Genomic DNA, 17,728 nt, shown 5'->3' on the forward strand with positions numbered 1-17,728 from the left:
CAATACTGGGGAAACCGTGGACCCACGGAATAACTTGCCGTGTATGGCTACACCACCTGTGGGGATAGTTAGAGGTAAGAAGTACAGTGCGTTTGGACATATGCAAGTTGCGATGACGGTTATATATTAGACAAGCAGAGTTACGGAGGATGTTATTCCGTTTTGCAGCAAGGATTTACGCACATGAGAGAAGCAAGCAGAAGTGAGCAGATGCAAGGAGTGCATTGCAAAATAGACAATATGTTGTGGTTTTTAGAGGTATGTAGTGGTGCAACATTTGTGTTTTTTTAGATTAGTAAATTGTGACAACAAGCGTAGTCAACACAGAATATGCCCTGACAGAATGAACCACTATTTACAGGTGATTTGCAGGTGATTGTACCTAGTGTTTGGTTCACTTTAATCTTCACAACGAGGTGCATTGCTGGCCTGAAGTACGACCGAGATCCATCTCGGTTTGTGTCAAGTGAGTGCATTGCGCGTGAAGTGTAGTTATATACACATTTTTCTTTATTGGTTCTTGCATTTACCCTGGCACCTTGATATATTATTTTTTACGGGTGCACGTGGGTCTCTGGATAGTGGTACACTAAATTTATTTTGTTCTAACCCGGGTAGTACATTAAGCCATCACGGTGTGGTGTCACCTCACATAGCGGAGCATCGCAACAAATTCTTTTACACCTTTTGATATCTCTTTTTGATGAGATTCTGTCTTTCGCTGCATGATTTGGACCTAGCATGCCATGTGTGACTAAGAGGACAATTGTTAAAGTTTTTGTACAAATGTATGTTTTTGGATTAATTGAGGTTGATTTCCTTACCTTTGTCCTGAGGAGGCCAGGAAAAAATTGGGGACCGAAACGCATCAGTGTCAACAGTTTTGACGGGAGGAGTCCGCTTGAATACAAGAATTATTGATTTGTAAGCACATTTGATAGATGTTTGTAGAGGTGTTGCAACCATGTGTGCATAGAGGACTACCTTGCAGTGTATTACCCAGATTAAGTGGGTGAACACAGATTATTATAGAAATAATAGGGAACAGGCAACTAATATTTAGTTTGTTATTTTATCAATGTTTGTGATGTAAATGTCTTTGTATATATGTATTTGTATGTTCTACAGTTAAAAACTAAAACAATGATCGATTCTTTCAAAGTAGGTCTCCGTGGTATGTGTACCATTTAAATGAGCTCTTTATAAATTGAAATGGGATTTTGTTCTAGTGATAGGGTAATTTGATGTCCCCTATGACTAAGTAATTGAAGAGATATTGATTCCTCCATGCCATTTTTTCTGCGTAATATGTAGTTTCCTTACCCAGGTATTGTGGAAAGTTGACTAAAAACCCTCTTTTCTTCCTGGTGTCCCATCATGCACCCTATCCACCCTAACATCGACCAGGCAAGCCGGTTTTTCTACTTTAAGCATGAATCCTGTTATACCCCCCTCTAGCCTGTCTTCTTTTTGTTGTACTGGCACATGCAAAGAATGATTACCAGCCATCATGTATCTTACGGGTTTCCGTCCTGTTCGACATTTTCCTTAAAACAGAACGGAGTCAGTTAGATGGTTGCCTCGTCAAATTCTCCCCCTCCCTAACTATCAAGGAACAAGCAGATCTCGGTCATCAATGATCTCTCAGCTTGCGGGGGCAGCCACGGTTTGGGTCAACAATCAAGAGTAAACTTATCAAGTACACAAGATAGACACGAAGAGAATAGTTAAACACGGCCCATTCTCCTTCTTCCCAGCTATACACACATACCATTGTGAAACATCACCGCCCTTGTGTGAAAGTAAGGAGCAGACAATGCCTCGTTCTCTTTACCCTTTCTGACAGAAATGACCCCGTAACAATGCCTCGATTCTCTGTCCCCAGACACTAGTAACTCTGTAACTTGTCACCACAATCACCCTGATGCCATGTGTTTGTCTATGTCTAACAAATATGATTCAAGTCATTCTTTAAACGAAAACAAGCCTGCTATGTCTTCTGTATGATTGTATCACAAATAATTGAATCATGCCCAGGGAACTCCTTCTTTTGATTGTGCAAGTAATGTATATAAGTGCTGTCATGTTTCAAGTAAAGCAGACTACTCCTGAACCAGCTTGGTGAAGGAGCTCTCCCTTAACTCGAGTTCTGGAATAAAGTCCCTTTTACTCGAAGACCACGGACTCTGCTCCTCATTTTATGGATTAACTCTTCTTTGATATCTATAGAAATTCCGACAGTGTAAATAATTTTATTTACCACAGTATAGGAGGGTGATTTGGGTAAACCCCAGTGATTATTTAATCATACACCTTCATCCCAGTCATTGCCCATCAAAAGGCATTTTGATTAACTAAGCCTAGACATCAGAAGAAGAAGTACAGCACATCCATGTATGTTTCATTAATGCTACAGAGGATTCTACGGACAGTTCAATCACATCCAGTGGCCAGGCTACATGATCTAGTGTCCCGGTTTCAATTAGGCGAGCACTACAAATCAGACGGATGCAGCAAACGTGCAGCGGACGCGCGCAGCAGGCGCGCCAAAGGCAAGCCTGTCTGCGCCCGTCCGCGCCTGGACCGAGCCCAGGGCCAACCCCCCTGGTCATTCAAACACAATATCAACCTCTAAACCCTATACTTATTCCAGCATTCAGTTGCTTGATATAAATAATCCCTATAACAACCATTTGTGCTTTCCTTTTAAAAAGGATGCGCTATGCAATAAACAATTCTCTATTTGCCCTATACGTAGGCTCAAGATAGAACCCAACACTATTTACCTTGGGCTCCTAAATGTTCGATCCCTACCCAAGCACAAGCTCGAAATACAGGATCTCTTCATCCATTACAATTTGGACCTCTTATTTTTAACTGAAACCTGGGGGGATTTATCCCCGGACCCCGATTTTTGTGCTGCCACCCCCAATGGCTACTGACTATTCAGACAAGACAGAAAGGGAAAGAAGGGCGGGGGATTGGCAATTATCTACAGGAATAAATTTACAATCAAAACCGATACCCTGAATTTCTCAACATGCGAAGCACTAACATTTTCCCTTACACTCTCCAACACTATCTTTCAAAGGAACGCTAACATATCGTCCACCAGGCTCTCGTTCCGATTTTCTCATAGAACTACAAACTCTATTAGAAACAATTGCTGTTTCACCAGATTTTACCATCTTGGGGGACTTCAATTTCCATTTGGAATGTCCTACAGATTCACAAGCCTTCACCTTAATCCACGATCGGTTATCTTTAGGCTTACATCAGCTGGTCTCCCTACCTACTCATAAGGCAGGACATACTACTATTGTTAGTGACTAGGCCATCTAGTGTATCTAGAAAAACAGAAAAGAGTTGCCAGGTCCACAAGACTGTTTGTGTGTTGTGTCAGATCTAGAACCGTGAGTCCATCAAAACACACAAGTGATAACACTGGGCTGAAAAGAAATTCCCATCAGCCCACCCAACTGGTGGAATATCGTCACGTGGGAGATATATCATAAATCCAGATCTCACCCAACGCACCTAGTAGTGATGCGGAGATGGATTTTGAAGATATTTTCTAGACCACAGTGTTTCACAGGTAGTGCTAATGGAGTGCAGTGCTAGTGAGAAAAAATGTGAAAGAACAGTGAGAGTAAAATTAACTGCTAGGACCAAAATTAAATTTAATAGGTATGATCCTAGGGTCAAGCTTTAAAAACAACGCCTAATAGTTTTAAATAATAACTATATAGTGGCGTAGTGCATTGAGGTCAACATGTTTCAGCTCAATGCACCCTCAATGTTTCCCTCCGTCCGAGTCGCCTCTGCCAGCCATGTTGGGCAAGGAGCCCACTCAATCGGGAAGACCCCCTGGTCCTCGTCGGGCTCCCAAGTCGGCAGGCGGTAGTATCCGCGTCCAGCGCTCAGTCAGTACATCAGTCTCCAGAGTAACCCGGGTGACACCTTGAGGTGAGGCAGTCGTTCACTCCTACGACCAACCACCGTGCAGCAGCGCCACAGTCGCCCATGTAAGCCCGGGCACTGATGGCGTGGTCGTCCCCAATCTTCACCACGGTGTAACTCCACCTGGGGGTCTCGGATCTTCAATCGGAAAACTAGTCCCGCATCAGCAGCAGTTCAACAACATGTTCTCACTTCCGTGAGACAGGATAGACGACAGGATTAATTCAGAGGATCGGAGGGTCTTCGGAGCTCCGAGCTCACACGGCCATCTTTGTTGCCCGCGAAGCTCCTCCCCCCCCTCAGTGACATTTTTAATTCTATGCTCAACACTGCAGTCTATCCTACAAACTGGAAAAAGGCCATTATCAAACCTTTACTCAAGAAATCCAACAAGGACCCGCTGGATCCTAAAAATTACAGCCCAATAGCAGGTCTCTCTCTTCCATCGAAAATCATAGATAAAATCATAAATATGCAACTTACCCATTACATTGACACAAATGACCTGCTTGATGATACACAATTTGGGTTCAGGAAGGAGCATGGTACAGAAACAGCTCTTATTAAGGCTTCTGACGACATCAGGATGATTCTGGATAAGGGTGGTGCAGCGGTTCTTATCCTCCTGGATCTGTCCGCTGCATTTGACACGGTCGATCATACCATCCTGATCGACCGTGTCTCTGCCATTGGCCAGCCAAACAGCCAGATCCGTACTCATTTCCTTTCTTGATAGTCGGACACATTCTGTCAAGCTGGGTGACTTCAAATCTCCGGTCTTCTCCTTCCCATGTGGGGTATCTCAGGGATCTTCCCTGAGTCCGACACTATTTAATATATATTTGTTGAATCTGGCTATCACCATCAAAACCCATGGGATGGGCTTGACCTCCAACGCTGACGACACCAAACTTGTACTTGCCATCCATAATGACGGAGTAGAAGTGGCAGCCAAATTTCAGGAAGGAATGCGTATCAGTCTATGGATGTCTCACAACTGCCTGAAATTAAACTCTGAAAAAAACTGAGGTAATGACCTTCAGTAACTTAGTCCCAAGCTGGTGGCCAACCGAATTGGGACCTCCCCCTCTTCCCGAATCAAAGGTTAGGAATTTGGGAGTGTTGTTCGATGATACTCTGGTTTATACATCATGCCAATGACCTTGAGTCGGTTTCTTTTTCACTCTCAAAAAGATCAGAAAAATTCTACCTTTTCTCCCACCGAATGCAGGAAAAACTCTGATGTGCACCTTAATCTTATCTAAGATCAACTATTGTAATGGCCTTTTTTTAAATGCTCAGGAAAAAGTACTGAACAAATTGCAGTTAATTCAACATTCAGCAGCTAGAATCCTATCAGGTACACCCAAGTTCAAATCTATTTCCCCAGCTATACGCCAGCTCCACTGGCTGCCAGTCAGAAATCAAATTTAATTTAAAGCTCTCTGTATTGCATATAGAGCGGTTAACAATTCAGGACACAAGTTCCTAAGAAGGTTACTAGGAAGTTACACCCCGAGTAGACTCCTGCGCTCCTCCTCAGCTGGCCTTCTTACCATCACCCGAACACAGAAATTGTCATGGGGGACAGATGTTTTTCAATCGCCACTGCAAAATTGTGGAACACCCTGCCCGCCCACATCAGGGCCAGCCCTTCTGTTCTCATCTTTAGGAGGCCAGTAAAAATGTGCCTTTTCAACCAGTAAATGCCATTTCTGTCTGCTCTGTGATACTGTTTCTCAGCGCCGAGACGCCTCCGGGTATTTGCGCGCTATACAAATTGCATAAATAAATAAATAAATCTTCCTGGAATTCGCCACTCTGTCCTCCAGCATATCCTTAAGTAAATGTAAATGTAAATTTAAATGTGTGTGTCTTGTAAAGCGCACTGCTACCCGGAGGCGTCCTGGCGCTATAGACCGCTGGGGAACCCATCCTGGCTTTCCCTGTGAGATGTTCCCTCCTGGGTATCGCCAGGTGAAACCAGGCATCCCAGGCGTTTGTGGGGGGCCGTTGTGGAGATGAGGCAAGCTAATGCCCAGAGTTGCCGAGTGTGATCGCTGGTTAGAGTAGGCACCGAGGCGAGAATTATCGAGTCCGCTGACCCTGGTTTACGACCCTGCCGCGTCAGGAATTGAACCCTGGTCCCAGGCCGTCTTCTGCTTCCGGGTCTGCCGCCTCTAACCAGTGAGCCACACCACTCTGAAAGTTCTATTTGACATCCAATGTTGCCAACTCTCACAGACCACATAAGTACTGTGCTTGTAGGTGAGTCACATTTACGGAATGTTGAGCCAAACTGCCAAAAGCAAATATATTTGTGCCCAGGGAATTAATTGACTGCCTTTCCCCAAGCACCTCTGGGAGAATGCTCAGAGAAATATCAGAAGAGGATGACAGCTGAAGATTGGTGAGGAGCACAATTTACCTCGTTCAGGTTTTACAAACAATTAAAGCTTGAACACTTGGGAGGAGACAAAGTAAAAAAAGACAACATTATTGCTGAAAACCCACAGAAATTGCCTAATAAACACTAAAACTATTCAAAGACTGTGCACCACACAACTGTTGGAGGCACTGAAAAAAGAAAGACAACGAGTTCAGCGCAACAACGCTAGGGGTGCCAGAAGACTTTGTAGACCACCAACACTGATAATGGTTCATTGAAATTTCTTTTAAAGAGGGCGGTAGGTGTGAGAAGGTGGCCTGATATGCAGTGCTCACTATTCTAGTGAACACTATGTATCAGTCCAGCAACCCTTATTGATGATTGGTTGTAAGTCAACCTTATAGACCAGCTATCCTAGTAGCGTGGATACGAGCAGTCTAAGGCTAAAGACTCGAGAGGGCGTGTTAAGCCAGCTGTTATACCACACATATATCCCTTGAATACCCAGTGAAAGGACACCACACAAGTGTTATGAAAATAAACAAGATATTTATTAAGAATCACAACAGCCCTGTACTCTTTATGAGGACAGGGTACTAAGCACAAAACAAAACTCTTACGAAAATACTTAAGTTAGCACAGTATATACAAATGCCCGAGGGGCACGGAAAACCATATACTCTGAAAGTGGAATGCGAAATTACTAGCAGGTAAGTACAGTACTAATAGGCTTTGGAATCGCTAGGTCTTGACTATAGAATCTTCAGATTACTTCTAGGAGGCCTAGGGGACTCTGGTGCAGAGTGTGCACTCTCACGCGGGATGCGGGACAAAGTCTATGGTAGCTAGATTTCACAGAGTTAGTGTTCTCGGGCGAACTCGACCTGGTAGGAGGAAAACGAAAGTGGATTCTGACCCTTGGATAGTGAGGCTATGCTGGGGCACCAAAATGCCGAAGTTACCTAGCCCAGGGGCTGCAGCTGCATAGGTCTCAAAAGACGTCGGGAATCCTCGTAGACGGACCAGGAGCCTGGAAGAAAGAAGTTGCTGGCAGGCGACCAGTGAAGAGAGTTCGATGGATCCAAGCCTGGATCGAAGAGAGATGACACCTGAAAGCAGAGGGGACCAAGTTCGAGACTACTAGCCAGTAGTCAGGTGGCACCAGGAGGGCACCGGATGGTAGTCACCTCGACTAGGTGAGTGGGGGACGCTGTGCTCGCAGATCTCACGGACCAGGAGGCGTTGTCGGCGACCAGGATGGAGGAGCGAGCTGTCCCATGAGGGATGAAGCTGTCGGCGTCGCTGGACCCAGGATTGGGCAACAAAGCCTTGGCAAATTCAAGCCCACGCGGTGGACTCAAAATGGCGTCTGCAGTGGACCAGGAGGGTCCGGGGTGCTTCTCTTGAAGAAGGAAGCAAGGGACAGTCTGGAGCAACCAGACCAGCAGCAGTGATGTCGTCGGGCGTCGTGAAGAAGGCCACAAGCCAGCCGGCTAGTAGCCACACAGCGCGGTGAGCAGGCAAAAGCAGAAGGGCCCCACGCAGATCGTGGAGATGCTGGAGGGCTGATCTTCGGTGCTGGAGCTGCTCAGGGTTGGGGCTTCTCGGACCCCAAAGCACTCACCAGTGGAGCACACGGTGGGCTTGTTGCAAAGAAGTCGTGCAGTCTTGGCGATCGTCGGTCCCTCGAGGTCTCGTCGCACTCACAGTTCTCAGCTTGGCTGTAGAGGTGAGTAGAGGTCAGAGGTGCCAGGGAAGCCGGGTCTCGTCGAGCTGGGTCGTCGGATTCCTGAGGAAGGACTTGCAGCAGACCGCAGTGTTCTTAGGATGGTGCCTGCTTGATGCAGGGTGACTACTCCTTAGCCACAAGGGAGAATCTTGAAGAAGGAAATCTTGATGTCTTTCGCAGAAAGTCGTGTCTTGATTCCAAAGATGATCTAATTTGAACAGGGGGCCCGCTCCTATCTTTATACTAAAAAAGGGGGCTGACCCGGTGACTAGGTCCTGCCTATGGGTGGGACCAGGAGGGGGGTGGTTACACCTCTCTCCCATGCCGGACTTTCCCCAGGCCAGGGGCTGGTGTGCCCCTGGAACTGGTTCTGACCGGCCTATGCGTAGTGAGCACCGGGGTGCCACTCAGCAGTCACCTTCCTGTAAAGCCCTGCCTACCCAGGATACACAAAACCCTGTCTGGGACGGTGCTAGCACCGCCCTTGACAGGAAACCCTTTGTCCAGGCTCCCCTCGCTGGAAGGACTCCCAGCTGCAGGGGGTCAGACTCGTGTCTGTGGTGGCAGCATCCATTTTGTGGAGCTGAGGCTTCGTTTAACTTTAACCGGGGTTCACAGTTACATACATGTCGTGTCCCTCTAGAAGGGTGGAATGCTAACCCCGTTGCCAGAATTGGCGAGGGGTTAGTATTCCAATTCGTATGACACCTTACTCGACATGTTTTGATAAAGCAATACCAAAGATAGCATTTAACCGCGAGGATTATAATGCACTTAAGAGTATATGGTATGTGTTATCATGGAACAGCTATTAGGACTTGGTTCCGCAAGCTGCAGACAGGCTCAGCTCATGCCAGAGCACCATCTCACACGATTCCAAGCACTCTGCCTCCAGGATTGTTAAGGCCTGCCATAGGAGTGACTGATAGGAATCTGTGTGTCCATTTTTAGGGTTAGATATAGGTATACTATATCTACAGCAAAGGGTGATTACACGACTTTGCCCCAGCTGTCATGCAGCCAGTTGTGTCAAATTTAGGAGGCCAGTCAGGGGTGGCATAATACATGCTTCAGCCCCTGGTAGGCCCTGGGTACACCTATGCCCTGAGTTACAGGGTCTGATAAGGTGGCCCAGTACCAATTGGTAAATGCACCTAGGGTACATGTTGTAATTTAGAGAGAGAACAGCCAGGCTGTGGGTCTGATTGGCAGGCCCACAGCCAGAGAAAGTCGTAAACCAGTGAAACAAAAGCAACAAATCTGGGTGATCATAGGATTGCAGACCCTACTCTCCTACAGTAGGGTCTGAAGCAACATTGAGAGTTCAAACAACACAGGGACGGAAGCAACACAGGGCATGAGTAGGAGAAGCAACTGGCCAGAAAAACGTTGACCAAACAGGGAAGCACATAGGAGAGACAGCAATGGGGAGCACATGATGACAAAGCACACAGCAACATAGAGTGCAAATAGAGAGAAGTACACAAGGGAGACAGCTGAAAAAAATGTACCATGCTTGATTGGAAAGAAACAAAAAAACAACTGAAGCACATATGCCAGCCAATCAAAAGTGATGCTAAAGAGGCCATCCTCCATGGGAGGAGCAAACAAGATTGACAAGCTGAAACACAAATAATAAGCAGGCAAATGAGAATTACAGGAAAGCCTATGAATGGTAAGCAAGCACTATATTCTTATTAGGCATCCAATGTGCTTCACTACAGACAGCGCATGTGTGGTCCAGTAGGAGAGACTTAAACAGCAAGGAAAAGCTGGCTACATTGACAGGTGTATGGTATTACTACTTTATTTTAAAAATAAACATGTGGTAGCAGAAGAAAGCCAGCAAAAAAAAGGGAAATTAAACTGTAGTGCAGAATGTGTCTAACTACGGGGACACTGGAACAAATTAATGTTAGTGAAGTTTTTATGTATAGTAAAACAGGTGCAGTTTTGTTTAGTTTTTAACCTATTGCGTACGTCGGCCAACAGCCATCGCGAGCACTACCTTCGTAGTGCTGTGCAAGTCCGTTGGCCGACGCGGCCCCGCCGCGCACGGAAACGTCCGCACTGGGGCGGATTCTACACCGCGGTAAAAGGGTTAAAAGAACGTACGGAAATATTTCATTTCTATAAATAAGAAACTGGAACTGTGTAGTAAATTTGCCTTTTCTGCACTGTCACTCCCTACTTCGCACCTTTTGCAGGATTATTTTTTTAGCTGATGTTAGAACTCTGCTCACTTTACCTTGCTAACCAGTGGTAAAGGGCCTGTGCTCCCCTTTAAACATGTTTGAATTGTAATACTTCTAATTGGCATATTTAACTTACCTATAAAGGTCCTAATGTTTGGTGCAAGGAGTACCCAGGGTCTGGAAGTTAAACACGACAAGCTACCTGCAGCACCTATTGTACCTCCAACTACAAAGATACTCCAAACCCAGGCCTACGCTGTAGCAGTCTAAAAACTGCAAATCAACCAGTGAAAAGAAAACATTTTGACAGGCCGCATGGTATTTAAAGCAGCACTTGTGGAAATGTAATGTTAACGTCCTTACAGTGACTAGCATCCAAAACTGCAGCAGGCCTAGCTGTTATTTTTTCTCAATACAAAAAAGTGAACGCAATACAATGGAGTATGAACCCATGGAGGGAAATAATCTGGCCCTGGTGGTGTGGACGAAAGACGTGAGAATATGAAGACTATCAGCATACCAGTAGCAACGGTTTCCTTCAATAGTAACTCCAAGCGCTGCATCTGTGCAACTTGATGTAAAGCAGATACAGGGTTAATTTCTCCACGTCTGTACTTCATTATCAATTCTTTCGGTATTTTTTTGGGAGGAAGAGATGCAGTTGAAGGAGGCACTACAACTTGAGATAAAAAGGGTTCTGGACAAAAACCTAAAAAAATAACAAGATAAAATGAAAACACCTGCTGCAGTAAATTGACGATTCATTTGGTTACACAACATTTTAGTGAGCGAAAAAGCTCCTCAAACAGTGCAAATGATGGGATTTGCTATATGGCAATGCATTTTTTTTAACTTGCTTTTTTAACGACAATAAAAAGAGAGCAATCACAAGGTTACAATAATATCAATTACACCTACATCCTTCAATATTACATCCTCACAACCATTTCTTCTTAGTCCACAAAAATTAAAATCCACCTCTCAGGAAACAGCAAGGCGCTGAGGTCTTAGGAGTACGAGAAAACTGAGAAGCTTGTCCCATTAATACTGTGGTGCACCAGTCAATGGCGGAAGGGGCTTTGTGAATAGTCAATCGACCTGGGTCAGGGACTGGACTTTTGGCTCACAAGCAGCATTTAAACTTCTGGACACTGGGAAGTGGTCTGGCAACTTCCCGTTGTACAGCGTGTCCACAGTTGCTAGTTCGTCCACTGGTGCCGTGCCTTACCTTTGTTATTTTCTCCCTGTAGGGTTCCTCTGTTCCTTAACATCCTAGCCTGTATACAGACATTGGTCTTTGGATTTTAAGTACTACTGTGTCTTTCCCCTTTGTTTACACTGACCTTGCTCTTCAGATTCTATTTTGGCTCTGGCATTTTACTGTGGATTTACCTTTTCAACTAGGACACAGTTGCATGTTTGCTGCCCCTTGCTCTCTGGACTCTGTTGTGACTGTCTGGCTGTTTCTCCGATTGACTTTTCCTTCTCAGATGTATTGATTATTTGTCAGAGTTTGGGGCTTACAAACTTCACTCCCTCCTGGCTTAGGTTCAACCTGACACACCTTTCATGATTCAGCGAACACACATGGTTATTGTAGGTTTGTTTTAGAGCATCATGTATTTAGGATTAACACTTACGAGCTACGTGCATTTTCTTTTGTTAACTAGAGGGTCACGCTAGCTACGGATAGTCTACGAATACCTGCACTATGACCAGAGACTTAACACCAGAGAGAGTCACATCAAAGGAGTGTTGGTCGTGCTGCTCGTCTCTCTCTGTCATCCAGTCTCCTACCTCTCTGGTGTGACTCCTATCTGGGGTGAGGGTGAATTGTGATCACACACAACGCACTATCTTGTCAGAAAACTGCCATGTAGGCAAGGCCAGCCCTAAAGAGGTGCTTACTTTTCCCATCGCCTGCGACCATTGCTGCAATCCAGAAATATTTTCTCTGCCTTGTTAGAATAGGAAAGCGGGGGTCTTTTCACAAGGCTCAGAAACTGTTTTTATGTCAGACCTGTGGCAGAAATTAAGTGCTAAGGCTAGCTCGTCACGCAGTCAGTGGCAACATATCCACCATGACTGCCCCTGAATGCCCCAAACACATACATATATACATTATATATATATATATACACTATATATATATCTATACACAATATATATATCTATACACATATATATATATATACATATATACATTATATATATATATATACACTATATATATATATATACACTATATATATATCTATACACAATATATATATCTATACACATATATATATATATATATATATATATATATATATATATATATATATATATATATATATATATATATATATATATATATATATATATATATATATATATATATATATATATATATATATATATATATATATATATATATTGTATTATCCCACTGCTCATCCTGTTTATTGAGAGCAAGGCTTTGTTGCACACACAAGAAAACCAAGGTGTCTGTTCATGAAAAGGCAGCATTGCCAGGAAACGCTACAAGAAGGACGGGCAATTTAGGAGTTCAGAAAGGTAGCACTTTAGCAACAAATTTAAATCCGCTAGCATTAGAAAGCATGAACGTAATAGGCTCCAATACATGGCATTAGAAAACATGAATGAATATACACAAATGCAGAAATCTGTACAGCTGTACAGGCAAGGAACACCAACTGATTTCATTGCCATCTTTTTAATCATGATTATCTGTGGCAAAATTCCGGAACTACAGCTGTGAGGATTGCCAGAACACAGACAGGTCTTGTGGGTGCATTTCAGACACTCAATAGTCCGGAGGGAAAAGGCAACTAGAACAGGAATGCACACAGAAGAACAATAGATATATATATATATATATATATATACACACACACACACACACACACACACACACACACACACACACACACACACACATATATATATACACACATATACATACATATACATATGCATACACATACATACATACACATATATACATAAATTCGACTTCTGACTTCTCCATTTAGGTCAGAAAACACACAAACAACTTCTTGCTGAAGAAACGCTTTTTAATGCAGGCTCAAAGCAACAAAAACTGAGTTTTTGGGGGGTCCCAAAACGTGTTTTCCCCATGTTATTTTCCATAGGACGATTAGACACGGCTACAGCCCGAACGGCTGAACGGAGTTACACCAAATTTGGCAGACAGGTAGAGTTCGGTTCGAAGATCGCCCTTTTGCTTAAATGGTGTAAATCCCTCGAGTAGTTCCTGACAAAATCAAAAGGAAAAAAAATTTATACATCTATAAGTGCGCACCGTACGTGTACCGTGCGCACACGTACGCGGACTTTCGCGTGCGCGAGCTGCATGCTGATTTACTGCCAATGTCTGTCAACACTCCAAAACAGAAATTGTTGGCAGCCATCTTGTGCCTCAGTAGACTGCGGCACAGGAAAGCAGAAAAACAAACATGTAGAACTCAAAAAGGGGGCAGGGTAGAAGCACCCTGACCCCCTAGGCCTGCTCAGGGGGTCTCACAAGAACCCCCCCCCCCAGGCCCCCCAAAAATGTATATATATATATTTGTTTAAATCGCCAAGTGCACTCACCGTACGCGTACCTAAGCGGAGGTACGCGTCCGGTGCGCGTACCCCGCGATTTTTCACAAAAAAAATAATTGGGGGGGACCTGGGGGTCCTTGTGAGACCCCCTGAGCAGGCCTAGGGGGTCAGGGTGCTTCTACCCTGCCCCCTTTTTGAGTTCTACACGTTTGTTTTCCTGCTTTCTTGTGCCTTGGTTCTACCGAGGCACAAGATGGCTGCCAAAACTTCCTGGTTTGGAGTGAATTTGTAGTTCGGCTGATTTTAGAGGAATATTTGTACGACACGTACAAGAAGTTCCAAGCGAAGCCAGTCAATGTTAGCCTATGGAAGGAAATTCAAGTTACTGGTAATGGAAGGAAATTCAAGTTACTGGTAAGTACGGTTAGAATTACTTTTCAGGATCAGTACTGGGCTCAAAGATGCAGAATAGAGGTCTCTCCTGATAACAGGTGAGTAAATATGAATTCGTAGTTCTGCTGATTACTTCGGTCCAGTATATATAGAGCCACTTCCCTACACCTTCACCACTGTGCAAACACGCCCTGTGGCACGTTTTAAGTTGGGGAAATTATTCCCCTTCAATCCGGAGGGTTCCTAGGGTCCAACTAGCCCACTAGGTACATCCAGTAGGCAGCACAACACAATACAGCTCTGTGGCGCTTATTGGAGGGACCCTCAGGATCCAAGGGGACTTAGTCTCCCAACTTAGAACAGCCAAAGGGTGCGTTTACACAGTGGTGAGGGGACGGGGCCTGAGGTGACGATGCAAACACGACCTGTGGAGCGTTCTAAGTTGGGGGATTAACTCCCCTTGAATACTGAGGGTCCCTGGGGTGCAACTAGCCCACCAGCTACCTCCAGAAAGCTCCACAGAGCTGCGTTGCAGAGAGGTGTTCAGAGGCCACGCCCCTTTTGACAACACTCTGCAACGCAGCTCCATGGCGCTTACTGGAAGTACCTGGTGGGCTAGTTGGCCCCCAAAGACCCTCAGGATTGACAAGGAATTAATTACCCAACTTAAACCGTGCAAGAGGGTGTGATTGCACACATGGGAACTCAGGCCCGCCCCCTCCCTTCACCACTGTGCAAACTCGCCCGTGGCGGGTTTTAAGTTGGGGGATTAACTCCCCTTGAATACAGAGGGTCCCTGGGGTGCAATTAGCCCACCAGCTACCTACAGTTAGCGTCACGGAGAGGTGTAAAAAAGGGGCATGGCCTCAGAACACCTCTCTGCATCGCAGCCCCCTGCCACATACTGGAGGTTCCTGGTGGGCTAGTTGGCCCCCAGGGACCCCCAGTATTAAAGTGGAATTCGTTCCCCCTCTCTTTTGCAGAGTGCTGCAAGAAGGGGGCGTGGCCTCCGGCGCGATGCCAGTCTTTCTTTTTTGTTTTGTTTTAAGAAGGGGGATGGTGTGGCCCCCGTTCTTTACCTAATATTTTGGCCCTGGGGACCCCATCACCCAGGGCCTGACCCCTTTTTTAAAAAAAATTATTTTTAAAAAGAATATTACTTTTGAAGGGGACCGCATGGTCCTCCTCCCGAAGCCATAATTGGCCCGGGGACCCCATCGCCCGGGGCCTGGCCTTTTTCTTATTTTACTTTTAGGAGGGGGGCTGCTTTGCCCCCTTCTTAGACCATTTATGGCCCCGGGGACCCCATCCCCCGGGGACGGCCTTTTTGTTCTTTTTTTTTTAAATGTATTTATTTCTGAGGAGGGGGGGCCGCGTGGCTCTCCCTCCTGGGCCACTTGTAGCCCCGGGGACCCCATCCCCCAGGGCTTGCCCTTTTCGTTGGGGACCGTGGGGAAGGTCCCCAATCCCCCCACGGTCCCAGCCGGCTCCCCGTGTCCTGCGGGAGCCAGTATTGCTTTTCCACATGGGGAGCAGCTAACATGCTGCTCCCCATGTGGAAAATCAATCTGCTTTGCTTCACTGAAGCGAGAGCAGGGAAACCTGCTCTTGCTTCAATGAAGCAAAGCAGTTTGCAATGACATGGTGGAAGCCGCGAGGCTCCCACCCTGTTATGTTATGTTATTTTTATTTGCACCGTGCACAGCTGCCCCAGCAAAGGGGCGTCCTGGCGCTTTGAGAAGGTAAACACAACACAGCATTAAAAGCGGGCAGAAAGGAGAAGAGACACAACAGATGAGCTAAACAAATAAAAAAGTCTTGATAGCCCGTCTAAACTGAAGGAGCTCATCGATGGCCCGGATATGTGGAGGAAGAGAATTCCACCAGCTCGCTGCCAGGACTCGAAAGGAGCGGCCACCAATTCTGTTCAACTTAAAACGCGGGACCACTGCTAAGTTCTGGCCTAGCGATCTAGGAGTGCGAGAGGGGACATAGGGGATCAGCAGTTTCTCCAAGATTTGTGGGGGAAGTACCCTTGAGGATTTTAAATGCAAGGCAGAGAACCTTGAATCTACTCCTCTGCTGCACAGGGAGCCAGTGGAGAGAGTGCAGGGCATTGGACACCGAGCACCGCCTAGGCAGACCTGTCACCAGTCAGGCCTCAGCGTTTTGAACCCGCTGGAGCCGCAGAAATTCTGACTGGTTAACCCCCGCCAGTAGGGAGCTGGCATAGTCCAGCATAGACAGCACTGATGCTTGGACCACCAGCTGTCTTGTGGGTGCATCAAAGAATTTGAGGATGGGTCGAAGTCCTCTGATGATGCCATAGCATGAAGCCGCCACCTTCTTGGTATGACAGATGAAACTCAGAGAAGGATCAAGCCACACCCCCAGGTTTTTTATCTCTGCCACTGGGAGGGGAGTCACACCCTACTCCGAAGGCCACCATTTGTCACCCCACAAAGCCACCTGTTTACCAACCACCATAATCTCAGTCTTCTTGGTGTTTAACTGGAGACAGTTGGAATTCATCCAGTTAGCCACTTCCCGCAGACCATCACAGAACCTGGGAGCCTCCAGGTCTGAGTCTCCACTCAGTGTGACCGCCAGCTGCGTGTCATCTGCGTAAGAGACCATGGTCAGGCCCCACCGCTTGACGACCGCAGCCAACGGTCTCACATACAGATTGAAAAGGGTGGGACTCAGTGATGACCCCTGTGGGACTCCCTGGTCTAACGGGTAGGATGACGACTTACCGGGCGGGATCGCCACCTGGAATGACCTATCCGTAAGGAAGGATCGAAACCAGTGCAAGGCGGAGCCAGAAACGCCCACCTCCTCAAGACGCCGAATCAGAATCCCGTGCGAGACCGTGTCGAAGGCGGCACTGAGATCTAATAACAATAGTGCCGCCGTGCGACCAGAATCCAGCACGGAACGCAGATGCTCGACCATCGAGAGAAGGGCCGTCTCCGTGCTGTGACCCGCACGGAACCCGTTCTGGGTAGGGTCGAGAATTGTTGCGTGCTAATCTAGGACCCTGATCGATACTGTGACCTTATGCCCCTATTCGGCTATAAATCCATTTATTCCCTATATTGGCATAACCGTTTAAGTGCAATATTCAGAAACTCGTCTCTGGCCTCACACGAACAGAGCCACATTCCAGAATAGCTTTCTCTGCCACTTCCTTTGCAACCAATTAGTGCAATGACATAGCAGAAGTTACTATCTGAGATTCCTAGATTAACACTCAGAGTTCTTCAACAAGATAAAAACTCAGCAACCTGGAAATCCCCGCTTGCTGTGTTTTGATTAGTAATAGAACTCTAATGAGCACTGATAAACGATCACTTCCTAGTGACATCTTTATTGACGTCTTATGTCCAAAAACTTACATCAAACAAGGTACCTTTCAGGTATAAATATTACCAACGTTGCCTTAAGCAAACGCTGTGCTGAAGCTATCAATGCCATCGCTGCTGTTTG

At 45.9% G+C, this 17,728-nt stretch overlaps 1 protein-coding gene across 2 annotated transcripts in view; it reads right to left on the bottom strand.

The window, feature by feature from the left end:
• The window catches only part of ADAD1 (adenosine deaminase domain containing 1), a 1,085,588-nt gene that overhangs the window by 837,183 nt on the left and 230,677 nt on the right, over positions 1-17,728 (bottom strand). For both annotated transcript variants that reach the window (XM_086962193.1, XM_086962194.1), the window contains one exon: positions 10,794-10,982. In XM_086962193.1, the coding sequence (XP_086818319.1) occupies positions 10,794-10,982 (189 nt within the window). The remainder of the gene's footprint in view (positions 1-10,793; positions 10,983-17,728) is intronic.

This window comes from Lissotriton vulgaris, chromosome 3_1 (assembly GCF_964263255.1).
Source record: "Lissotriton vulgaris chromosome 3_1, aLisVul1.2, whole genome shotgun sequence".
NCBI classification, from domain to species: domain Eukaryota; kingdom Metazoa; phylum Chordata; class Amphibia; order Caudata; family Salamandridae; genus Lissotriton; species Lissotriton vulgaris.